This window comes from Sebastes fasciatus, chromosome 11, assembly GCF_043250625.1.
Source record: "Sebastes fasciatus isolate fSebFas1 chromosome 11, fSebFas1.pri, whole genome shotgun sequence".
Lineage (NCBI taxonomy): Eukaryota > Metazoa > Chordata > Actinopteri > Perciformes > Sebastidae > Sebastes > Sebastes fasciatus.
The window spans coordinates 17662726-17686480 of NC_133805.1; the positions used below are offsets into that span (position 1 = coordinate 17662726).

At 38.6% G+C, this 23755-nt stretch overlaps 1 protein-coding gene across 1 annotated transcript in view; it reads right to left on the reverse strand.

The window, feature by feature from the left end:
• The window catches only part of eif2b3 (eukaryotic translation initiation factor 2B, subunit 3 gamma), a 37272-nt gene extending 22405 nt beyond the window's left edge, over window positions 1-14867 (reverse strand). The window contains exons 1-5 of the mRNA XM_074651240.1: window positions 14563-14867; window positions 12422-12587; window positions 10005-10162; window positions 1262-1421; window positions 121-232 (exon numbers count right to left, since the gene is read on the reverse strand). Coding sequence (XP_074507341.1) covers window positions 121-232; window positions 1262-1421; window positions 10005-10162; window positions 12422-12569 — 578 coding nt within the window. The 5' untranslated portion in view covers window positions 12570-12587; window positions 14563-14867. The remainder of the gene's footprint in view (window positions 1-120; window positions 233-1261; window positions 1422-10004; window positions 10163-12421; window positions 12588-14562) is intronic.
• Window positions 14868-23755: the final 8888 nt, after the last annotated feature.

The following is a 23755-nucleotide window of genomic DNA, read 5'->3' on the forward strand; positions in this document are numbered from 1 at the left end:
GGGATGGAAGCAGATATCTTATATATGGGTTATATATATGTATACCACTAGAGGTAAGAGACAAAATTTGTTTATGTAATGTGGGTGAACTCACCCGCCAGGCTTTTTAAAATGACTTACTTCCTCATGATAGACTTCCTAATTGAGAGCCCGTCCTCCAGATCTGCCTCATTGGCCATGAACAGCAGCCTCTTCCCCGATTGATCCACTCCCACAAAGTCTCTCTGTTCAGCTGGGAGAAAATACACAATATTCAATGTTAACACAAAACAATGGAGGCAAACAGTAAGTAAAATGTTTAGCACTTTTGCTTTGGTTTAATTTATGCGGAAGCCTGTTTCCTGTCTTTAATATTCATGGAGCTATTGCACAACACAACGATAGACATTAAAGGGATAGTTTGGGTGTTTTGAAGTGGGGTTGTATGAGGTACTTATCCATAGTCAGTGTATTACCTACAGTAGATGACAGTCGGCCAGTTTACCTTTAGCTGTGAGACAGCTGTACAGTCTATGTTTCCAACGGGGAACTGAAGCCGTTATCGATGCTCTCGCCAAAGCAACCAGACTCCATTGAAAAACCTGTAATTTTACCTTGCAGGACACAGCGTTGCTGGTCTACCGCTGCCTCGATCGGTCAGTTTGTCTGTGTTATTGTGTGACTTTGGTTAGTTCGGATTCACCGAGGTAACACACAGTAGCACAAACAAACTAACCAATCGAGGCAGCGGTAGACCAGCAACACCCGTGTCCTGCGAGGTAATATTACAGGTTTTTTCCCAATGGAGTCTGGTGGCTCTCTCTTTGGCGAGAGCATAGTTGGATACCACGGCTTAGGTTTGCCGTCGCAAACGGCTGTCTGATGGCAAGGTAAACCGGCAAATATGTTCTAAATATAGCGTACACTTAAGCTGATATTATTTTTTTAAGGTGGGCCTTTTTTTTTATGTGGCTGAAATACATTTTGCTGTCGTCCCCGTCCACAGCAGTACATTGCTTTGGTTCTGTGCGGTAACTCCTGTCTGCTTCTCCAAGCTGGGGGCGTGCCGACCGTCATCTACTGTAGGTAATACACTGACTATGGATAAGTACCTCATACAACCCCACTTCAAAACACTCAAACTATCCCATAAGAGCTTCACTGACATGAATGAATTAAAAATGATAATTTTAAGACCAGTCATACATCATATCAGAATCATGTCATACATGTAATGTCAACAGTAACAGTCTCATCTCCTGTGATTAGTTTTTCCCGTTACCTGTCTTTTTCTTGCCCTTCTGGCCCGGGACTGTCTCTGTGAATTCATGGGCTTTGCTCATTAGCATGGCCAGTGTTGCATTGTGGGCTCTGAACAAATCAACCACCTCGTGAAGCGCCACGTCTGTTATCAGGTCGCAGCTCACCACCAGGACATCCGTCTGAAGAGGGAGTTTGGAAAGACAAAGAGAGTAACGTGAGACTGACATTCAAACCAGCCAATTTGTTTCACTGTGTAACAGTAAGATATGACAAAATGACCATACTATACTGGAATCTCTCAGGCTTTCATATAGATGTTTCTCGCTTTTTGTGCTCTATTTTGGAACAAAATCTTCCCACCTGTTGTCATTTTAAAGACATTTTCACTGTCACCCCTTCACAAAAGCCCATAAAAACACAGAAATGAATGAAATATAGCTAGTGGAGGGCGAGTCATGTTTATAAAGTGAGGTTTGCTCACTCACGACAGTCATCTCGGCATGCGCGTAGACTACACATAAATATATGTGGCGACGACGCTCCACATAAACACCTCAGGACACGAGAGCTTGGACTGTGTTCAATGTTCAATATTCACAACAGAAACTGGCTCACTGAGCAGGATTCTGAGATAAACATATAGACAGAAAAAGAGGAGAATGAAGAAATAACTGCTCTTGGTCAACAGTGAGCTCCTCCAAGTTTAGCATTGCTTGTATACAGGCCAAACCCACACACACACACACACACACACACACACACACACACACACATCTGTAGGGCTTGCGTTAAAGTGACTTAAACTCTGGTGACAGTAAGTAATAAATCCTGCTTCGTTTCATTGTTTTTGCTTGAGAGTGTGTCTGTTTCTCGTCAGCTGATCCAAGTCTTTTGTTTGAAAGTGTACTATAATATAAAAGGTTTGAATACATGCTGCATAAACATCACTATATGTACAGTATCGTCACAGCAATGAATGCAAAGAAATGACTGAAAATGAAAAGTTGTGCAGTATTGAGTCTCATGCAGTCAAGAGATATTATATATTCAGCTAGTGGTAAAATTTACCAATCCATGTTCACGATAATTACAGATGAATGTTTCCAACAACAGAAAAACGACTTATAGGATACTTTAAAGACCAAACAGTAGCTGGCCTTTCTGCTGCACACCTGTTTGCTAAATGCATTTGACATTTTGAAGAGCTGCAATAATTAATCGATTAGTTGTCGCCAACTATTTTGATAATCCATTAATCAGTTTGAGTAATGTTTTAAGAAAAAATTGTCAAAATTCTCTAATTTCAGTTTCATAAATGTGAATATTTTCTGGTTTCTTTACTCCTCTATGACAGTAAACTGAATATCTTTCAGTTGTGGACAAAACAAAACATTTGAGAACGTCATCTTGGGCTTTGAGCAAAACTGATCAACATTTTTCCCCATTTTCTGACATTTTATAGACCAAACAACTAATCCATTAATCAATAAAATAATCGACAGATTAACCGACAATGAAAATAATTGTTAGTTGCAGCCCTAAAGTTTTGTTCTACTCTTTTTGCACTAGTTGTAATTTTCCATTTATTGTTTTTAAGGACCATTTAAGAGCTTGACAGATGACATATCTGATGTGTTCACTGTTTCAGCGATTATATATCTGAAAAAAAGAAATGGGTAAAATAAATCAAGGCCACCTCTAACTTTGCAAATATAATCCAAATATGTATCAAAACCGTATCAAGGCCTGGTTCATTTTTCTATCATTCTCCTGGCAGACACTGACACAATATCCCATAAATAACTTCCTACCTCCCTCTTTTACCAAGAACAACAAGCTAGGCTGGCCGGCTTTTAGCATCTTCCTATGAACTGATCCAAAAACAGCACTGCTCAAACATCACAATGACACAAAGGATCCTGCTGCTTGATTTCCAAAATGACAAAACCCTCCATCATCAGAGGAAGAATATTCTTTATGTCTTTCACCCTCCAGAGATTACTTCATCATAAACTCAAACTATGTTTAGCATCCCAGCTATATAAGAATAATATGTGAACCAACTGTATCGCAATACACAGCTTGTGAATTCCATCGACGTATCACTTACTCTACCACCAACGACAGAGAGAGCACCAAACAGACATCGATCCTATTAACTGGCCTCCATGGACGTTACATGACTGCATGTGTGTGTGTGTACGTATGTTTACATGTGGGTGCGCCCGCATTTGTGTGTCTGTGTGCGGTATCCATCTGTCTGTCCAGTGATGAAGGCTGTCAGCATAAGAGCTAATCCCACCATTAGCACCAGCCGCTTTCATGACAGAGACATCTTTACTCTGTCTGTGACGGAGGGAAGGAGGGAAAGAAAGAGTGAGAGAAGAGGGGGGCCACTGTCAAAAACAAAGACAGAAAAGAAAGGAAGTATAAAAATGCAAAGATGGAAGGAGGGACGCAGGAAGGACTGAAGAGAAAAGGGATGATCGGAGGCAAAAATCTGCATTCACTGAAACACATCAGTATATAGGTGTAATACAGTATAAAGCGTATGTAAAAGGATGCATCTTAAGATATTTCAGAAAACATAACCATCGCCTTAACCGTTTAGCCTGAAATGCGGCAGTACACATCTTTTTTTTTCTGTCTTCTACATTCTTAATGAATTTGGAGAAGAAGCAAGCTGTAACCTGTACCACACTTCAACCTGCTTTTGTTCGCCAGTTGATTTGAAACACTTGAAAATGAGGATTACGGGTTGTAGAAACTACAACGGATTAAAGAATTCACTTGATTTTGTAAGTAACGAGCGCTGAATGTTGAAGAGCGTGCGAGTGTGTGTGTGGAAATGGCTGGTATCAGTGGGGTCAGAGGTCGTGTAGTTGACCTCGAGGTAACTCCCAGCATAACCTGGTCTGGACCTGGCGACAGGAAGCTGCCACGGCGAAGCTGGTGGTGTCTGCAGGAGATCTACTGACACTGAAACTCTGAGACCTTTCAACTCTCTCCTCCCTCTAACACACACGGGCAAGCTAGCACACATGTTCAGAAACAGAGCACACAAGTATGCGCGCCGCACACATACACTCAATCAATCCCCACACACACACAGGCACGCACACACACTGAGGCGACAGCAGAGTGGAGTCAGCTGGAGAGACAGAGACACTTTGGCCTTTCAACAGCCACGATCTCTGGACAGGTCAGGACCACACACACTGATGCACACAAACACACATACACACATTGACACACTTGTCCCAGTGGTCCAAAACTTCTGCTTACACAATCTCGACCCGCTTTAACAAATACTTGGAAATGTTTGATGAAGGCTTTTTTAACATCATCGAATAATGTTTGCACGGTTGTTGTCTCTCCTTTGTCACTTAGGGTTTTTAAGTCACTTAATAATTTCCATTATTTATATTAAACCACAAAATTGTTCAAATTAAAGCTCTATTGAGAAATATTTTTGAGCTTTACAAGAAATAAAATGAGTAGTCTTACTAATACCACTGTAAATTATAACACAGTTCTGCAGCTTTAAGCAGATTTCAGTTGATTTCTTCTAAGTTTTTTGGTTGGCTGATGCATGCCAGTAACGTCGACTGTAACCCTTGCCCCTTGTTTAAAACCATGGCAAACTGCCCTCTATTTATAAACTCACACTAACTGTAGAGAACAGGAATAAACAAATGCACTGTCCATATATTAAAACTTTTGCGTATGAGAGTGAATGTGTCTCTCCAGGAGGCATTCATGGATGAGTCATGAGAACTACGGTAACGAACGCAGTTAGGTTCAGGCAACAAAACCACTTAGTTAGGTTTAGGAAAAACATCATGGTTGGGCTTAAAATAAGTACGTAAACTGAGTAAAATCCGTACGGAAACAACGTAAAGAAGTACGGAAAACACGTCAAAAACGTCACTAACGTAACTTCAAAATAACTCAACACTTTAGGACACTATCAGCGGCCTCCTGGTTCACAGTCCTGTGTTTGTTGGACCCATCCATGTCCCCTCACCTAAATTACGAATCCTGCTATAGCGAAGGCATGGCCCACACTACTCTGCCTCTGATTGGCTCGTGGTCACTGACTTCGTTGGTTTGATTGGTTAGGTTTAGGCATGAGGAGTGAGATTGCTGTCAATATAAACCGGCATAAAAATGACATACCAAAAGCAAGAACGGCGTTCTTATTGCACGCAAAATGACTTGCGATTATCGTGTCATTCAAACGCCATTTAGCGCGACCAGGCTGTCTCAGCAAATACCAAACTAGAGCATTTCCACAACCATCGGATCCTTTGTGTAATGCGGGCCACTTTTAACATGAACTGTGTCCAAACCTTGGATTAACATAACACACGAGAAGGAAATTTAAACTAATGTGTGTCACGGGAAGGAAGAAAAGGGTGGAGAGCAAGATGATTAAGAGGCAGGAAGAAATAAAAAAAGTATGTTTGCCGTGTCCCTCTCAAATGAAAAGCCTCAGCTCCATCTCTCACTCTTCTCTCCATCTTCACCTTTTGTCTCGAGTCTTACAAGCTGACTAACACATGTAGACTAAAGGTGAACCTTTGAATCAGTAATGTATATATAGTTCTTTTAGCCTGCATGCACTCATCCTGCCAGATGATTAAGCCTGAATGATAATACGAATGTCAGAGAGGCTTTACGCATACAAAACAAAAAGTGCATGTAAAGTACTCCTTTCATTAGTTTGGCTTATTGTGAAAGACCTGCGTAATAATCAGGCACATCCCTCAATGTTTGTGCAACTTTGCTGTTTGAAGAGTGAACAAAATAAAATATGCTGCTCGTAATCTCTCTTTTCAGTAATAAAGAGGAGTGACCTAGTCTGCTCACCCACAGTGTACTCTGGTTCCTGTAAGTATTTTGTTTGATAGGTTACACCAAATCCCCTCATGGGAGGGTGTTTGTGTAAAGAGATGAGTGAGTGTGTGTGTCTTTACTGTACTCATGCATCAGTTTGACAGTTTGAGTGATCTCTGTGCTGGGATTTGGCAGGCCATGGTTACAGTTCCTCACTCATCACCCTCCAGTGTGTGAGTATGTGTGTAACTCAATGCCTCTAATCTAGCTGGCTGCTCAAAGGATTAGGGACTCCACTATTCTCAATGGGAGCATGCTGGAGCTAGTCCTCTTTAAGTGTGTATGTGTGTGTGTGTGTGTGTAGTTATACTATGCATCTATCAAACAACTCTTGAGCAAAAGAGAATAATAAGTATCTGTACAGACCCACTCAAATGCCAGAGGAAAAAAACATTAAACTCACTTGTCACAACAAATTCGGCATTTTAAGTCTCTGCTAGATCTGTTTTCAAAAGCAAAGCCGGCTGATTTTGTAGTTGAGAACGTAATGAGCCGCCGTGGCAGGACACTTATGTCTTCAAATGTACGTTTGATGTTGTACGCTCTAAATAGAGACGGTATCTGGAAGCACACTTCAGAGATTTTTCAACTGAGACTGTTGGGAGAGGGAATTCTTAGGAATTGTATTATTATTTTTCTTAATTTTCGGGATCAGGTAGGGTTGGGCGATGATAAGGCTATCCCGAATACCATTTTTTAGCTTCAAAGCTTGGGTGTGTAATATTCAAAAGTCTTCGAAGCTTCGCTTCACGGCGCGGTGACATGTTCTTCTCTCTGTCTGTCTCCATCTCCCCCGTTTCAGTGCCCGAGACATTGCCGCTGTCTTACTACTGTACACACACGCACCTCTACACACAACAAACAGCGATATCCATCTGAGAATAACTAATAATACTTAATGATGAATATGAATTGTGGGATTATTCCTTATTTCATTGGCTATTTGGGGATTTATACATAATTATAACATACTACATATATAAAAAAATGAAGCATTCGAATACTGATTTGGAGTTCAATTACTATGGTAACAGTCAAAGCTTCGACGCATTCGGGTCAGCCCTAGGCGATATGCCGGTATGTACCGTGCGACAGTAGAAATATGTCCACTGTTCGAAATTTGGCAATACCGTTGTCCAGCGGTAGCTATTCTCGAATGACCTCGCAACATGTCGCAATCCTCGCCTGACATTTGCACACTGTAGTTTCTTTAAACAGTATTTTGCCAGGTTTTCTGATTGAAATATGAGCAAACCCTGCAGGAAAAGTCAGTCTTTGTTTTCTTTTGATACACTCTAAAAAACTAATTTGTGTGATTTATATAGTTGCACTGACTGAAGTCAGGCTGGTATATATTTGCACCTGTTAACCTTAAAAACTGTAACACTTGAAATGATTGTTCTCAGGGCAGTTTACTGTTTAGAGTTTACTGTTTTTAACTCAAGTGTTGTCTCATGTGAGGCCGTTGGTTTTGTTTTGTATAGAAGTTCCAAATAAAAGAAGAAAATCAAATGTGATGAAGTGCAGTATGGTTATTTCAAACCATTTTTAAATATATGTATATAAAAAATATATTTAAAAAAAATAAAATTACATATGCCGTGATAGAAGATTTTTGCCAAAAATATTTTCGATATGGATCACAATATAATTCAAAATCTATCTTTGAGTCAAAGTTGTAAATGCTTCATCCGAGGACTGCATTGGTAATGTCACTGCAGAGAACTGCCAGTAAAATGTTTCAAATGACTGCAGTTACATTGACGTATTCAAATAAAAACACACAGGCTTTTCTCTGCCTTCTTTATCAATGTTTCAGTCAGACGTTGACTTTGATCAACATCATTAAGCTTATGTTTTCTTACTGCAGTATAGTCAATCCTTGCTGTTTTAGTGCACATTGCACTGCACTAAGTAAGAGTCAGAAATACCACTAAAAGCTTGCATATTGAATGAGTCATGTCAAAATCATTCCCCAGGAGATTATTAAATAGAAAAAGCATCCAAAAGCTTGACTTCATTGAAGATTGGCAGGTTGAATTGATTTTTCCTTCTACATAGCATCACAGTTGTGTGTAGTTGTTGTGTCTCTGTTTTTTCCTCAATATGACGTAGTTCACGTACACTGTTCTTAAATCATAGAGGATGATAATTGTGATTTTTAGGTAAATGAATAGCCTAGTTCCCCCACCCCTAGAAATTATAGAGAAACTAAACAGGAAGCAATGATTATACTATAAAGTCCAGATCTCTATAAACTCAACAGTACTAAGCCAACCCTAAGCAGTCATTGATAGTCAAACATTAAACAAGAGCAATTGCTTTAGAAATACATCAACAGTTCTAAACTACACAAAACCTCATAGAAACACGTCTTCACGGTCTCAGGAGGTCAGTCAGAACCGTGGCATATAAAGAGGGACGACATATATCCGAACATACCCAAACACAAATGTTGCACAGATGTGCATGACTACAGGATGAGAATAAATGGTGCACTGGGTAAACTGGCAGCGCAGGGAGTTGGAGTCTTAACCATGACCTCATCTGTTTAGGGAGAGTCGGATGAAGGGAGGGATGGAGGGATCAGCAGGCAGGATACAGAGGGGGGTCTGGAAATTGGGGTTGGGGGTCGTGGATGCCATGTCGGCATGTGTAAATGCGTACGTCTGTGCATGTTTGTGTGTATTTTAGAAAGGTGAAATGAGGCACTTCAGCAGCCTTGACCATTCGGGGGAGGGAAAGGCACGGATCAGTGGTCACCCAGCAGTACACACAACGCCCACCTAAACCTCCCCCTCAATCTTTGTCATTTTTCTACCTCCAAACCTCTCTCTCAATTTAGTTCTAGGTGGTCGACGTTACACAAGAAAAAGTCCCTCTCATTACGAAACACTGGCTCACAGAACACTGGTATTGGCAAGTGTACAAGGTATTGTTGGGCTCTCCCCTTCGCATCACATAATAAAGCAAGACTCTGTTGTTGTTCATTATAAACAACTTAACCATGTTATCTTGCTCAAATTAAAGTCATATGAGTCAACAATAATTATTCAGCAACGCTGGAACACTTCAATCTTTTGAAGAACTGGCACTCTTTTCATTAATTCACAACAGTCTGTTTTCTATTATAGCATTGATTCACCACACACAACATAAAGGTCAGAGTGAACAGGGTGAAAATGGGTGCATTCACCAGGATGAGTGGTAGAAAAATAAAGTTTTGTCTTCATTATTCTGGACATAAACAGCACATTTAAAGGATAAAGGATATTGGGGTAGTAGAGTTACAGCAAACCATTTAAAAAACCCCACTAATTATTCAGAGTGATCGAGTTGTGTGCATGTAAATGTACTGAATTTGAATTCTTCTACTTTTGTGTTGGCTATTTATTAGTTAATTATCTGACTAATAAATAAAAAAAATACCAGAGGATATTTTGGTTGATGTACTTGCGTATCTACTATGATAAATCCCTGTCCAATTTGCTTTATCAATAAATACAGATTCATGAAACCTGACTATATTTAAATGGAATCAATAAGAGAAAATATATTTCGTATGTCAGTGGGTCAATGGGATATTTAAATTTTTTTTTTTTTTTTTGCCATTCAAATAGAAAACAACGTATCATATTGTGCAAAACTTACCTTTTTTAATTGTTGTTAACTGTAGGTATAATAAGTACAACATAGTGTTCCAAGTTTTCACTGCAAATCTGGATCATCAGAGGGGAAAATAAACCTTTAAAGACTATTCTGTTGGACAGAATTTAATTTGACTGGCATGACCTTAGCTACATCCCAAAGCAGTTAATGATCAATCACCTCTGTGTCTACATATATAAAAAAAATACACACACCTTGATCTTCTGCTGGATGTGCCTGAGAGCGTCTGCGGTGCCCATGTCTCCATCTTCCTGAATGCAAACCCAATCCAGTTTCATCTTCACGTCCAGCTTCATTTTACTGTCTGTGCTCATCATCTTCTGCACCTCTTTGGTGGTGATCACGATCACCTCTGAAAACAAAGTTCACAGGAATAAGGTGTTAGACATCATGTACAGTAAATAGCTGCAAAAAATGCCAAGTTAAGCGCTCCTTTCTTGGTAATAAGCTATGCTCATCATTTCTTCTAAAATGATAATTTTCTCACTGAAATCCATAAAATCCAAGCATTAAAACACATCACATAAAAGCCTTAAGTCTTATGTACAATATAGTTTGCTCCTAAAACAAAGACATATTTTTATTTTGAGAACACCAGTACAAAGATAGAAAAAAGAAATCCACATAAGATGTTTATTTGACTACGATACATCCTAAATCTTAAATCAGGGTTGTTGTTTTTTTAATAAAGTTGGTAATAACGTTAACAGACCACTTTATGAATGTAGAGCATTGCAGAATCTGTCTGGTTTAATTAGCCTCGTCTGCATTAAATGTTTTCTACCGGCCATTTGTTCACTCTAGCTGTGTCAGCCTAGTAAAACCAAATTGCAGGGCTTTGGCTAGCTGGCTGCACACAGTAAACTGCCGGCCACACAGGATGATTATGTATAGAAAGCTAGTTTTATTTAGGCTAGTGAGGACCTACAGGCTTTTATAACAAACAGCCCTGTTTACTGGCAAGAACAGCATACTGCAACAAATCCCTTTATAAGCCCAGAGTTTCTGGACCTACTGCATGCTGCAGCACCAAAATCTGGACTGTAAATCTAGACAGGAAATGCACACCTGACAATGGCTGACGATGTGATGACAAGCTGGTGAAAGTACGACTAGAAAAAGCAGCACAGTTGTAAACTTGTTTTATGCAGTGAAAGGAGCAACGTTGCTGGGGGCAGTTTGCAAAAGTACTCGTACTTTACTAGCCAGGTACTGACAATGAAAGAATTACAATTTGGTCTTGTTATTAAAATGCTTAATAGAAGGTGTACCACATTTTATTTAAAGTAACTATTTCCTTTTTATTCCAGTATATTTCAACACCAGTGATGAAATCTCATCAAATAGAGTCCAAGCTGCTTGTGTTTCAAACTTGCACAGACAAGCAGAGGAAATGTGATCTACATGCAACATTACATTCTGCAATTCATCCATCACAATAGATTAGATAGTTTGTAGTTCCTTGGTTGCTCTCTGCCTGTGTTACACGGCTTCGTCGATTCTGATTGGTCAATCAAGGCATTCGATGTTGTGTTATATTTTTATAGCATACCGTTGCTATGGATGCAGTCCTGATCTCTGACTCTGTAGGACCATTTTTGTGTCAAATTATTGATATCTTAAGTAAGTAGTCATGTAATAAGCAGGATAATGTACAGCTAGTGGGTCATTGTTGTCAAATAAACCCCTTCAGGACGACGCAAGACCCCGACGCGAAGCGGCAGCAACAATGACCGGCTCGCTGTACATTATCCCTTACTTTATAGCCACCCACAATGAACGTCAACTGCAATTTATATTTATTTTTCAATCACAGTTGATATGTTTTTCTTGGTAATTCCAATAAATATATTGTCTGTTTTTCTTTAGGTATCTCATAATGGACATCAATTTTGACTTGGGTCTTTAAACCAGTAGGTTTACCTATACAATACTTGTGTTTAAAATGAAAAACAATTATAGTCCTTGTGTTTGAATACGAGGTGATCTTCTCTCTTAAAGTTCCTCTTTCCACATTAATGCTAAAATGAAGTTTGCACACCTTTTTGTTCCAAGTTTTCCCAGTGGGCCACATAAACTCACTCTAGAAGTGCTGGCTTTATTTCTGCTTCTTTACATTTTATGTGGAAACCAATCAAGAATGCCAGTGCACTCCTGTAACACTTTCCACCCCTGTCTGTCACTGACACCAGTCTGGATGGAAGGCCAACAGCTCACATGAAGCCACAACCATCACATCCAATTAATGTGAAGATCTGACGAGGAAACAGTATCAGACCTGGCTGACAGTGCATTGCATTTCTAAAATGAATCTTTCAGCCATCTTTTAACTTGTTAATCATGTGTAGGGTGAAATAAAAATTCTCCACACATTCCTTAATGATGACAAAAAGTAAGACTGAGAGAGAAAGACCTTAATTATTTCTTATTTTTCTACTGTTTTAACCTGTTTTATATTTTTGTTTAAGCATCCTTAGATATGCTGAAAAGATGAATAATACTTCTCCTATTATTTAGTAATAGCTGAAGCAGTAATTGAGCCAGGTGTAGCAGTAATAGGGGTATTAGATGTAATTGTTGTAGTAGCAGAAGAAGTACTTTGAGCGCTCACCTTCAAAGCCAACCCTCTCCAGCAGGTTCAGCGGGTACCACATGAGGGGCTTGTTGCCGACAGGCAGCATTGCTTTGGGGGTGTTATATGTCAGATCAGTCATACGAGAACCTCCGCCAGCGGCCATCAACACCGCCTGGAGCTCCATGATGTCTGCTGGAGACGGCTAAGAGAGAGGGACACACGGATTAACAGAGAGTCATATTTATATAAACTAAAAACGTACCACAACTCAGATCAAAATCTTTTTTTATGTGTATATACATATAAATGATTGTATGTGGTTAGATGTTGTATAGAGACATAAGCTTGCATAATCTGTATATCGTTTGTGAATAACTTCTTGTGAGACTTTTGATGAAGCAGCTTTGAGGTTAACTATCTTATCAAAGGTAGCCACTTCACGCATCTGTTGGTAGTGAATTGAATAACTCATTGTTGGTGACTCAACACTAAAGCTAAATGATTATTACACAATGAAGCAATGTTTTTTTTTCTCTACATTAGAATACTAAATACATATACATATACATATACATATACATATACATGAGGTACACTCTCTAAAAGTGCAGTTTTTTTTAATTTCTGTGTGTATTTTGGGCAGCAAGCAAATGTGAGTTTTCAACCCAGCATGTGGTCATGACAACACATTACAGCCACACAGTACTGCTGTGTGCTGGATGTTGTACTAGCCTGACAGAAGTCTTATTTTATATGGAAAATCTTAACTATTATATTTCTTCTGTAATTAATAGAGAAAATCTGATGGGAAAGCATCATATTCATGTATTTAAATGGAAAAACAGAAAGCCTAATTCTACTGTGTTTATTAATGAAATAAAATACTTTGTCAAATCATTGAAATTTGTAAAAAAAAACAAAAAAAAAACACGAAAGCCATAAAACTACTGAAAAGATCACCTTTTGTTATAACATATAATAAGTCATTGCCCAGGATGTGCCTCCCTAAATATCGTTTAATAAGTGAATGTATTTCTCATAGTGTGCTTTTTCAAAACCCCCCTGCAATTTTATTTAAATTGTTTTATTAATATTATATAGTTTACTTATTGTTTCCTGTCTCTATAAGAGATGTTAAATGCAATGATTACATTGTCAGAATGTTGTTATTGTCCCATTCTTGATTTAAGTACTGGATGTTAAGATAAGATAAAATAAGATATTCCTTTATTAGTCCCGCAGTGGGGCAATTTGCAGAGTACAGCAGCAAAGGGGATAGTGCAAAAAACAAGATGCATCAGCTAACACAGTAAAAAGAGATAAACAAAGTGTACAAAATATGAACTATTTAAATAGAAGGAAGTATAAAAACAGGAGCAGTATTGACAATCAACAGACTATTAACAAAATTGCACAAGTGGAAAAATGATATGCACAGTGAGAATGAAATGAAATTCCACCTGAAAATGTAAAAACGATAAGTGTCAGTGGTAGTTGCTGTGTTGATGACCTGTTTAATTTTGACATAATAGAAAGAAATGCTGATTGCCTAATTATTTATGTATGTGCCATATTTACAAAAAAGACCATGCTTGCATAGTATACAGTACTCACACACCAACAACTGCACTATACTGTATAATGACTGTGCAATATCATTATCATTATTACTACTCAGGTGTAATTCATACTGTGCAATATTTTCAGGTGGATTTACATTTCATTCTCACTATACAATATCATTTTTCCACTTGTGCAATTTTATAATAGTCTGTTTATTGTCAATACTGTATTTACTGCTCCTATTTCATCATATCGTTTTATCATACACAGCAGTACTGTGTGGCTGTAATGTGTTGTCAAGACCACATGCTGTGTTGAAAACTGGAACATTTGCTTTTTGCACAGCACATTTTTATTGCACAGTATGAGTTACACCTGAGTAGTAATGCTATTGCACAGTCACTATACAGTATAGTGCAGTTATTGTCAGTTGTTGGTGTGTAAGTGCTGTATACTATGCAAGCATGGTCTTTTATTTTGTAAATATGGCATATAAATAAATAATTAGGCAATCAGCATTTCTTTCTATTATGTCAAAATTAGACACATTAACAGGTAGGAGAAAATCCCCAAAGCTGACTCGCTCAATGGTTGAATAATGATTGTAAATGTACCTGTCAGTGATCCCTGTTGAATGACAGCAGCTGTAGACGCATGTAAGGCTGGTTAGCTGTCACTGTTGTTAGCACTGAGCTAACGATAAACACCGAGCAGCAACCGGTACCGGGGCTTTAACGACAGCTCACGAGCAGCTGGACACGTCCGGTGAGAAGCAAACACCCACTCGGTCAAGCGTCGCTGACAGAAGTTAAATTAGTCGTTAAATTATTTGACAAGAGTTTAGGTAAGAGAAGCTAACAGCTAGCATCGTATGATGACACCATGGTGCGTTCAGGGAAATGCGTCCGTGTAGGAAACTACTTCCTTTCCGTACAAATGGTTCCTACAAAGAGGAGAAGAAGTGTAGCGCAGGACAGGTCTGTGTTTAATTATTTGCATTTTAAAATTCAACTTCTACAGTTGTGAAAATCTGTCTTTGACTTTACAGTCAGTAGTGGAATAAATATTCAATTAATTTAAAGTAGCAATAGCCTACAACATCGTTGAAATACTCAATTACCAGTAGAAATCCTGCTTTCAAAATTATTGGATCATTATTTAAAGATCCCATATCATGCTCATTTTCAGGTTCATACTTGTATTCTGTGTTTCTACTAGAACATGTTTACATGCTGTAATGTTCAAAAAACACATTATTTTCCTCATACTGTCTGCCTGAATATACCTGTATTCACCCTCTGTCTGAAACGCTCCGTTTTAGTGCATTTCAATGGAATTCCAACAGAATTGCGTTGCTAGGCAACAGCTTGGGTCCATGTGTACTTTCTGTCAGCTGATGTTATTTACATACACTGCAACAGGAAATAAACTGGGACCCATTTAGAATGTTTACGTTTAAAACCGTGCAATGGTCTAAATATTGTATATTTGTGACATCACAAATGGACAGAAATCCTAACAGCTTGTTTCAAATGCTCAATTTCTGAATACGGGCTGTGTGTATTTCTCTGTATATTGAGCGTTTTGATAGTTTAACAGTATTTATACAGCACTTATCCCTGCTTTATAATGTAAAAGACCTGAAAATATCACTTTTTACAATATGGGACCTTTAATGATGTATAAATATATAAGCACTACTTCAATTTTTTGGTTGAGGTGGAGCTAGATCTGAGTTCAGTCTATAATAATGCATCGTATTTTAGAAACTGGTACAATAAGTCCGTACGTTAGGTAAATGAAATCTTAATCTGAAGAGTAGAAGGCCTAACTATAACTGTTAACTAAATGTAGTGGAGTGTAATATTTGCCCCTGAAATGCAGTGGAGTAGACGTAGGGTGGAGTCAGGTAAAATGGTCCATCATGTAAAATGGGCAGATAAGGTTGGAGCCTCATAGCCCTTTAAAATGTTACAGCCAATCACAATAACTGATCTTACATTGTTGCTACAACACTAGTTGACATGTAAGAGTAGTTTTGATTGGTCTGAGGTTACTAATATGGGCAGGGCATAGTGTTACATGAAGCATGTCAGAGAAATTGAATGGTAAGTGAGCATGACATAGCAAATGTCAACTCATCATAAGGACGATAAAGCAATTATAAGTACACTTAAAAACAAAGCAAAATGCTTATGAGCAATGTTTTGACAGGCTCTTTCAAATAAAAAAGTTGAAATTTAAAAAACGCACAAATTCAGAAGCAGCTGATTGAACAAAATCCTTTGAATTAGTCTGATCAGGCTGTCGAAACTGAGCAGGGGTAGGCAAAAACTTCAAACCAGTAATCAGGCAAGGTATCAGGCAGGCAGAATTTAACAAGCTAGGGAACGCTGGATAGCTAGGCATGAAACTCTAGATAATCTGGCAGAGGGTTGGTGACTCTGGGCCGTTATAAGAATGAGTGGCTGATGAGGATGATGAGGTCCAGGTGTAGACATGGGCGGGGAAGCTCAAGTGAGGGAAATCAGATGACTGCATTGCAGATGAGAGTATCAGGCAGGTGAACACAGGACAAAAAGCATGAAATATACTGTAGGTTCCAATACCCATACTATTTAGTATACCAGAAATAGATTTAGTATCTTTCAATACATAGTCTATGCAGTATGCCAAAAATACCAGGATGTCCTTCTACATCCGGTCGCATTTTGCAGTATGCGGATATATGAGCAAGAGGGTCAAAGTTCAATGTGCAATGTTATGACAAAGTAATATGTCCCAATTGTATGCATACTGCATGCAACGGTACGTACTTTGTAAGAGCAGCTGCAGTAAGTACTGAAAGTAAAAAGAAAAAGTATGTGATTTGGACGTGGTCACTATCAAGGTGAACATATATATATTTATATACGAGCTGAAAACATTATTCATCATCATCGCTCATGAAATAGTGTTAATATTTGTCTCATATTGACTCAAGAATCACTAACACATAGAAGGAATCTCATAAATTTAACCTTGATGACCATGATGATTATTATTATTATCATTAGTTAATGAACAAAGGATACAAAAGCCATAATAAAGATACATAAAACAAGTTCTTTCTTGATGCTAGAAATGCTTAAAAACCTACCACATAAACTCACATAAAATATAATTTGGTGTCACATAAAATCTGGTACATCCGCAACCAGTCATCACCATCCAGCCCAATCATTAATGGTTAAAAACATTACCACCATAGACCAGTTAAGACTCATGATCAGCTTACACAACCATGTAACCATACTAATAATGATAATAATAGAAAAGGTGTTTACTAACTCTATTTATTAGTTTTTTATTAGTCACATTTTTGTTTAATTTTTAATTTTTTCAGTTGCTATTTTTGAACAAGTACTATAAAAGAAATAAAGAGCTTTAAATACACATGTATTTTTTGTCTCCTCTTGACCATAGTACAAGTAATTCCTTGGGTTCACACACACAAACACACACACACACACACACACACACACACACACACACAAACACAAAGTGGTGTGAGCCGATTAGCAGCCAGAAGCCACCCAGCTCCTCCAGACTTCAAGCTTGAAAACTCCCAATTCACAGAGCTGAGACGTAACAGCAAATTGAGCTCGGGGAATGTGGCTTTGGTTTTGTTTGCTCTGGCCAGGAGATGAGCTTGACTGCTCGTTGCTGCTTGCTCGAAACCAGAAGAGCGAGAGAAAGGAGGGAAGAAGGCGACAGCGGGGGAGAAAAAGAGAGAAGGAGACAAACAAGCTTGTCAGTCTGTCGGTTGTTGCCTGAATGCCAGAATCATGAAATAAGTTAATAATGGAAGGAGGAAGCCTTGCGGGTTGAAATGTTGGAGGAAGAAGAGGGAGGAAGTGAAAATAGGTTAGAAAAGACAGGTTCCTGGAAAAAGGGTCTTTAAGTAATGAGGAGAAAAAAAGAGGATGAGGAGGAGGGAAACAGCTGGGTGAGGAGTGATTGAAGGCTGGAGAAAAGAAAAGAAAAAAGGTGAAAGAAACAGAGATACAGAGAGACAAAGAGAGAGAGTGGGGTTTCCTTGTAAGATGTCCCAAACAGTGGAGAGGCATTTTGATTATTGTATGAACAGCTGATGATATTATCCTGTAAGAGTTCAGTATTACATTGAATAGACGCATGAAGGCAAGTTAAAGCTCATTATGTCTGAATGATTATATCAGCATAGCATAGAGAGAGTGATTCATCCACTTTCATAGACTTCCGTGTATACAACATACACCGGAGGAAGAACAAAAGAAATCTACAAAGATTACATTAGAACCAGCTAAAACGATGTAGTTACAATTTCAATTTCTTAAAAATTACGTGGAGGAAAAAAATCTCATCAGTTATTCTGTCTCACTGAAAAAAATGAAGGTGTGAGATTTTTCTAACCCTGATAATTAGAGTATTATCCAGTGCTTTGTTGATAAAACAGAGATGCAGGTTAGGACAGACAGATAGTGGAATCACTCCAAGCATTAATGGTTGGATGATTAACCACGTCTATTAAAGCTTCATTAGGCAACAATTTTTTGCATCATTGGGCAAAAGTTCTATAATAACCTTTCAGCATATTGTAATTCAAGTGTTCTGAGCGATAACTAGACTTATGCACCTCCTCATGTCTCTGTTTTCAGGCTTTAGAAAAATCTAGCCTGTGACGGGAGATTTTGACCAATCACAGGTCATTTCAGAGAGTGAGCGTTCCTATTGGCTGTGCCAATGATAATAAAAAGAAGCAGCAGAGGCCAAGATATCCTGGGTCAAGTTCATAAAACATTGCATCCTATATTTCCCACAATGCCAGCAATAGCTGTGTTTCATAAGACCCTCCCTCTCTGGTAAAAGTCTTTCAATAAACCACCACCTCCCAGTAATGCAGGCTTTCTCTTAAAAATATGTGTTTCTCCAAGCCCAAACTGAGATAACCTCATTATTTACTCAGACATGAAGCTCTTTCAAGGCTACCGAAGACAAATATTTTCATGGCTGGCTAGTAAATTGACCTTTAAATCAGTAGATTCACTATTACATTTCCTGATTTTTTGTTTGAAACACGAAAACATCACTTTAACTCTCTCATTGTTCGCACACTCTGTGACATTGTTTGGCTCATTTTGATTTATATATTTAGAAACGTATTTATTCATGTGTGATTAGTAGTGTTAGTACTATGGAGCCTTTTGTCACACGTTACAGACATCAACTTGATTTAGAGAGGATTAAACACTCTAACTTACTGTAACACCTAAATCAAGCCATCTAATGTTGAAGCTGTTATTATTATCAGGAGATACTGAGAAGAAGTCATTTCCCAATGCAACATGACAAATGTAACTTTATAGTCCTTTTATACAAAATCTGTCATAACCAAGGAAAACAAAAAACAGATGAAATATTATCTGACAAATAATATTGATATAGGTCTGCCCCAATTAGTTGATTAGTCGAGTAATCTGTCGATTTTGGTCTTAGTGGACTAAGATTTATTTAGTCGATTAGTTGTTTTTTATGCTTTTTTCATGCTGAATGACTTATTTCCAAGAAACTTAAGAGCACATCTCTGGTAAACACAAGATTTAAATGTGTGCTTTTGTGTAATTCTTTGTGGAGAAACTCAGTTTTACAGCTCTGTTGATTAAATCAATTAATGGATTAGTTGACAAAATGGTATTGGTGTTAGTCGACTAAGAATGTCTTTGGTCGAGGACAGCCCCATTATAAATGACTCAGATTTCTATGTAACAGGTTATACTTTCCAATATGCTCAAGCTACAAAAGGTCCTTTATGTTTTCCTGTTTTTCCTCTTTACCTGCCAGTTTACAAGGTGTTGTCAGTGTGCAGGTGGCATCCCTCTCGCTCGTCATAAAAAGAGGGATCTGGCAAAAAAAAAAAAATGAAGCTCCAATAAAAGTCAAACCCAAACCACTGACACTCACAGAGATTACTGCTTGACTGGTTTACCACAGAGCGCCGATGTGTGAGAGACATTCCACATAACTAAACTGGGAGAACTGGGCTGCAGTTTACTGGTGTCACTGAAAGCTCACAAGATGCAAGAGTGTCTTTTTTTGCCAGCCAGGGCTCTAGACTCACTTTTCCACCGGTAGCACTAGTGCTACCAACTTTCTCTGTTGGTTGCACCCTTTTTTTTTTGGCAAAGCATGGTATTAATCAGTGGTGGAAAGTAACTAAGTACATTTACTCAAGTGCTGTAGTACAATTTTGATACTACTTTCTACTCCAATAGGAGGGAAATATTATACTTTTTTTTTCACTACATTTATTTATAATGAGTTTATGAAATACAGTGCATTGTTATACAGTGAATTAAACCACCCAACAGTATAGAAAATTAATAAAATTAGCTCTTTTGCAGCAGCTTCAACATTAAAATGAATCTTACGTGTTACTGCATCAATAATAATAATCTAATATTATAATATAAGATAATGTAACATCTAAAGAGCCCATTTCTCTGCATAATGAATTCTTATACTTTTATACTTTAAGCACATTTTCTTGGTTATATACTTGCCAGCACATGCTGTTACAGTATAGGCACATCCTTTCTTCCTTGGAAAGACAATGCTACTGCGTCATCTTTTTCTGCATATGGCATGTTCATTATAAGAAGAGAACACACAGGGACAGATTGTTATCAAGACTTTCTTTCTCCCTTTTCTGTGGGAAATTAGACAAGGAGAAAAAAAAAAGCTGAGAATAAGAGTGAGAGCATTCACAGGCAATTGGAAATCCACTGATCCCTTGTGTTTTGCATATCGTCAAAGCCCAGCTAATTTGTCAAATAAAGACATCCGTCTAAGCAATGAGTGGGGGGCCAAATGAAAAAGACACAAACACAGAATACCACAGCTCTGAGACAGAAACAGATGGAGATAGGCCTGAGAGCAGACGCGGAGACAAGTGTGCAGGTCCAGTCACACGGAGTGACTTGAAATGGAGCCCTAAGATTTCCTCTGATTTCCTGCTCCCCTCCTTGGCCCCGTTGCTGCATGCGTCTTGTAAATCATTCTCAATTCACTGAAACAAGCCAGTTGGATTAGCTTGGTTTAGATCATAAACATTTGCAGCACAGACCACCCAGGCAGAGAGCAGAGAGTGTGTGTGAGCGTGCATGCATGGGCGTGTGTGAAGTCTCCCTCTGAGTTTAGAGGTGGGCACTGCAGCACTCGAATGTGGTCTCGCACATACACATGTGCACAGACGCACACACACACACACACACACAGACACACACACACAGACATACTTATACTGTGGTTTGTGTTTGCGCCACTTCCAGGGCCAGTGCACTGTGGGGCCCTCACCGCTGCCGTGGAAACCAAAACAGGCCCGTTCAACCAATGTCAGAGATTAACACACACAAGCCACAGATAAAGATGTCTCACTGCACTTCTGCTTAACAATACAGATATTTATTTTACTGTAAAAAGAGATTCCTTTTCAGACGTACATGCTTTTAATTACAGTGAGTGTTTCCTTCATTGTTTACAAAGACTCAGCCTTTGGAGTAGACTAACTTTTCAACAAGATACGGGTCATTGTCTTATTGGCGCAAAACCCCCAAACCGAATAGATTTGTTCACCGTCACTTCTTGAAACCAGCTGCAAAACGTTAAGTGTCATCGACCCAAACAACTGTGATATGAAGCATGTTTTCCAAGGACTTTCACAAATAAATGCATTCTTTATTTTCTTCACAAAGTTCAACACTCTGCGTCACCAGACCTTGAAATTCATTCTTTTTTCACTTAATTCTGCTCTTGTTTCTCTCCACATGCTGGAGGGGATCTGAGAGCCAAGCTGGTGTCAGAACCAGGAAATATCTGGGCTGGGTTTTGAAGAGTCAGAGTGGGGAAAGTTGGGCAACTCCCTGCCGCAAGGCGCTGGTACTTTTCTCTATACGCTGCTTGTCTGTCTAACTGTGTGTGTTGTCTTTTACCTCTCGGTTTACTTGCATTAGTTGTCAGTCTGTCTCACTGCCATTTATTTCTATGTTATCAACTTACCTGTCTATGTTGTATTGGCCCAAATAGGATATGATGCTTTTTTTCAAGAAAAAGTTGGTGTCATTTTATATTGAATGGTGTGAGTAATGGCTCTTGTGGTGTTAAAAAAAAGTATATTTTTGCTTTTTCTTTCTGCAAATATAGGTATTGCAAACGGGGTTGTCATCTTAAAATCAGGCTTGTCTTATATTCTTCCTCTGTGTTAGGTGTGGATACGCCTCATTTGTATATGTGTGCGTAAGTGCTGTTGCTTTGTTGATATATTTCACAATGTGAAAAGTTTGTAGTCGAGAAAGACAAATATAAGGAATAAGGAACATAAAGAATGATATAAGATGAAGGATAGAAGGAAGGAAGAAAGAAAAGATATAAGTAAGAGAAAGGAATCTCATCGTGGTTTGACCACACGTTTCCAGCAGCTTCCAGGTCTTCAGTGTGTGTGTGTGTGTCTACATGTTAGCCTTGTGTGGTTGAGGGACCTCCCAGTCAGTGGACAGTCCGTCAGACAGAATATGGCCACAGACAGACACACACAGACAGACGGACTTTGTATATATCGATAGTTAGATATAATAAATGTTACGTTAAGCATGTCTTTGCTTTGGGAAATGACATCTCCAGGCTTTATTTCCAATTTAAAAGATGAAATAAAGTATGTCCAGGATACTGTTGAACTGTTCTAAATGAAATGACCTTACAGGAATGACCTGGGATATTATCAAGCCTGCATACTGTCACAATCTGATGTGACACATGTAGGTCACAATATTATTCCGTTTTAATGAAAGCTTTGTTCAGTGGACTCATCAGATAAATCTTACTGCAAACAGGAAGTGGTAGTTTTATTAGTTTAAATGAACATATAAACAATCAAAACAACAATAATTCATTTGTATTGGATGAACATTATTTTCTTGCATCATGATCACAAGAAAATTTGGTGCAAAAACATGATACATTTGAATAGAAAATTCGGGCATCGGTGTTATTCATAATAATTAAAAGATGCAACAAATTAAAGGAGCCGTGTGTAGGATCTGGCGGTATGAAGTGGTGAGGTTGCAGATTGCAAACCGATGAAGCCTCTCCCGTGTGCCAAGCGTATAGGATTGCTATGGTGGCCGATGCGAAAACGCGAATGGCCCTCTCTAGAGCCAGTGGTTGTAAGAAAAGCGTAGGTCATTTGGAGCAGAGCCAGTGCGTAAAGAAGCGAGTGGTGAAGCAAGAGAGAGAAAGAGAGCCGTGGCGACGTGTACAAGTAATGTTATCTGTGCTACTGTAGAAACATACCTGAGCAACATGGCGGTCTCCCTGAAGAGGACCTGCTCCCTATGTAGATATGAAGGACTCATTTTAAGATAACGAAAATACAACTATTCTTAGTTTCAGGTGATTATACACTAATACTCATTAATGTTATACTCCATTTATGTCAATAGATCCCCCTAATTGTTACACACTGGTCCTCTAAGGGCTGTTAGGATTAGCAATTATACATCATCATACATTCAGAGAGAAAACCCCTCTATCGTGCAAAATATTGTTCAAATCCTGAGTCCTCTTCTGTAATAGCAAACTTCTAAAGGGATGAAAAGCACCAATTCAGGATGATTTGGAAAATGACTTCTCTCTCCTTTTGAAATGGTTCATGGGTAAGCAATGACTCAGCAACGGGTTTAGCTCTTTTTATGTATAAACCTGTCCCGTTTTATGGACAACACACCCAAAATA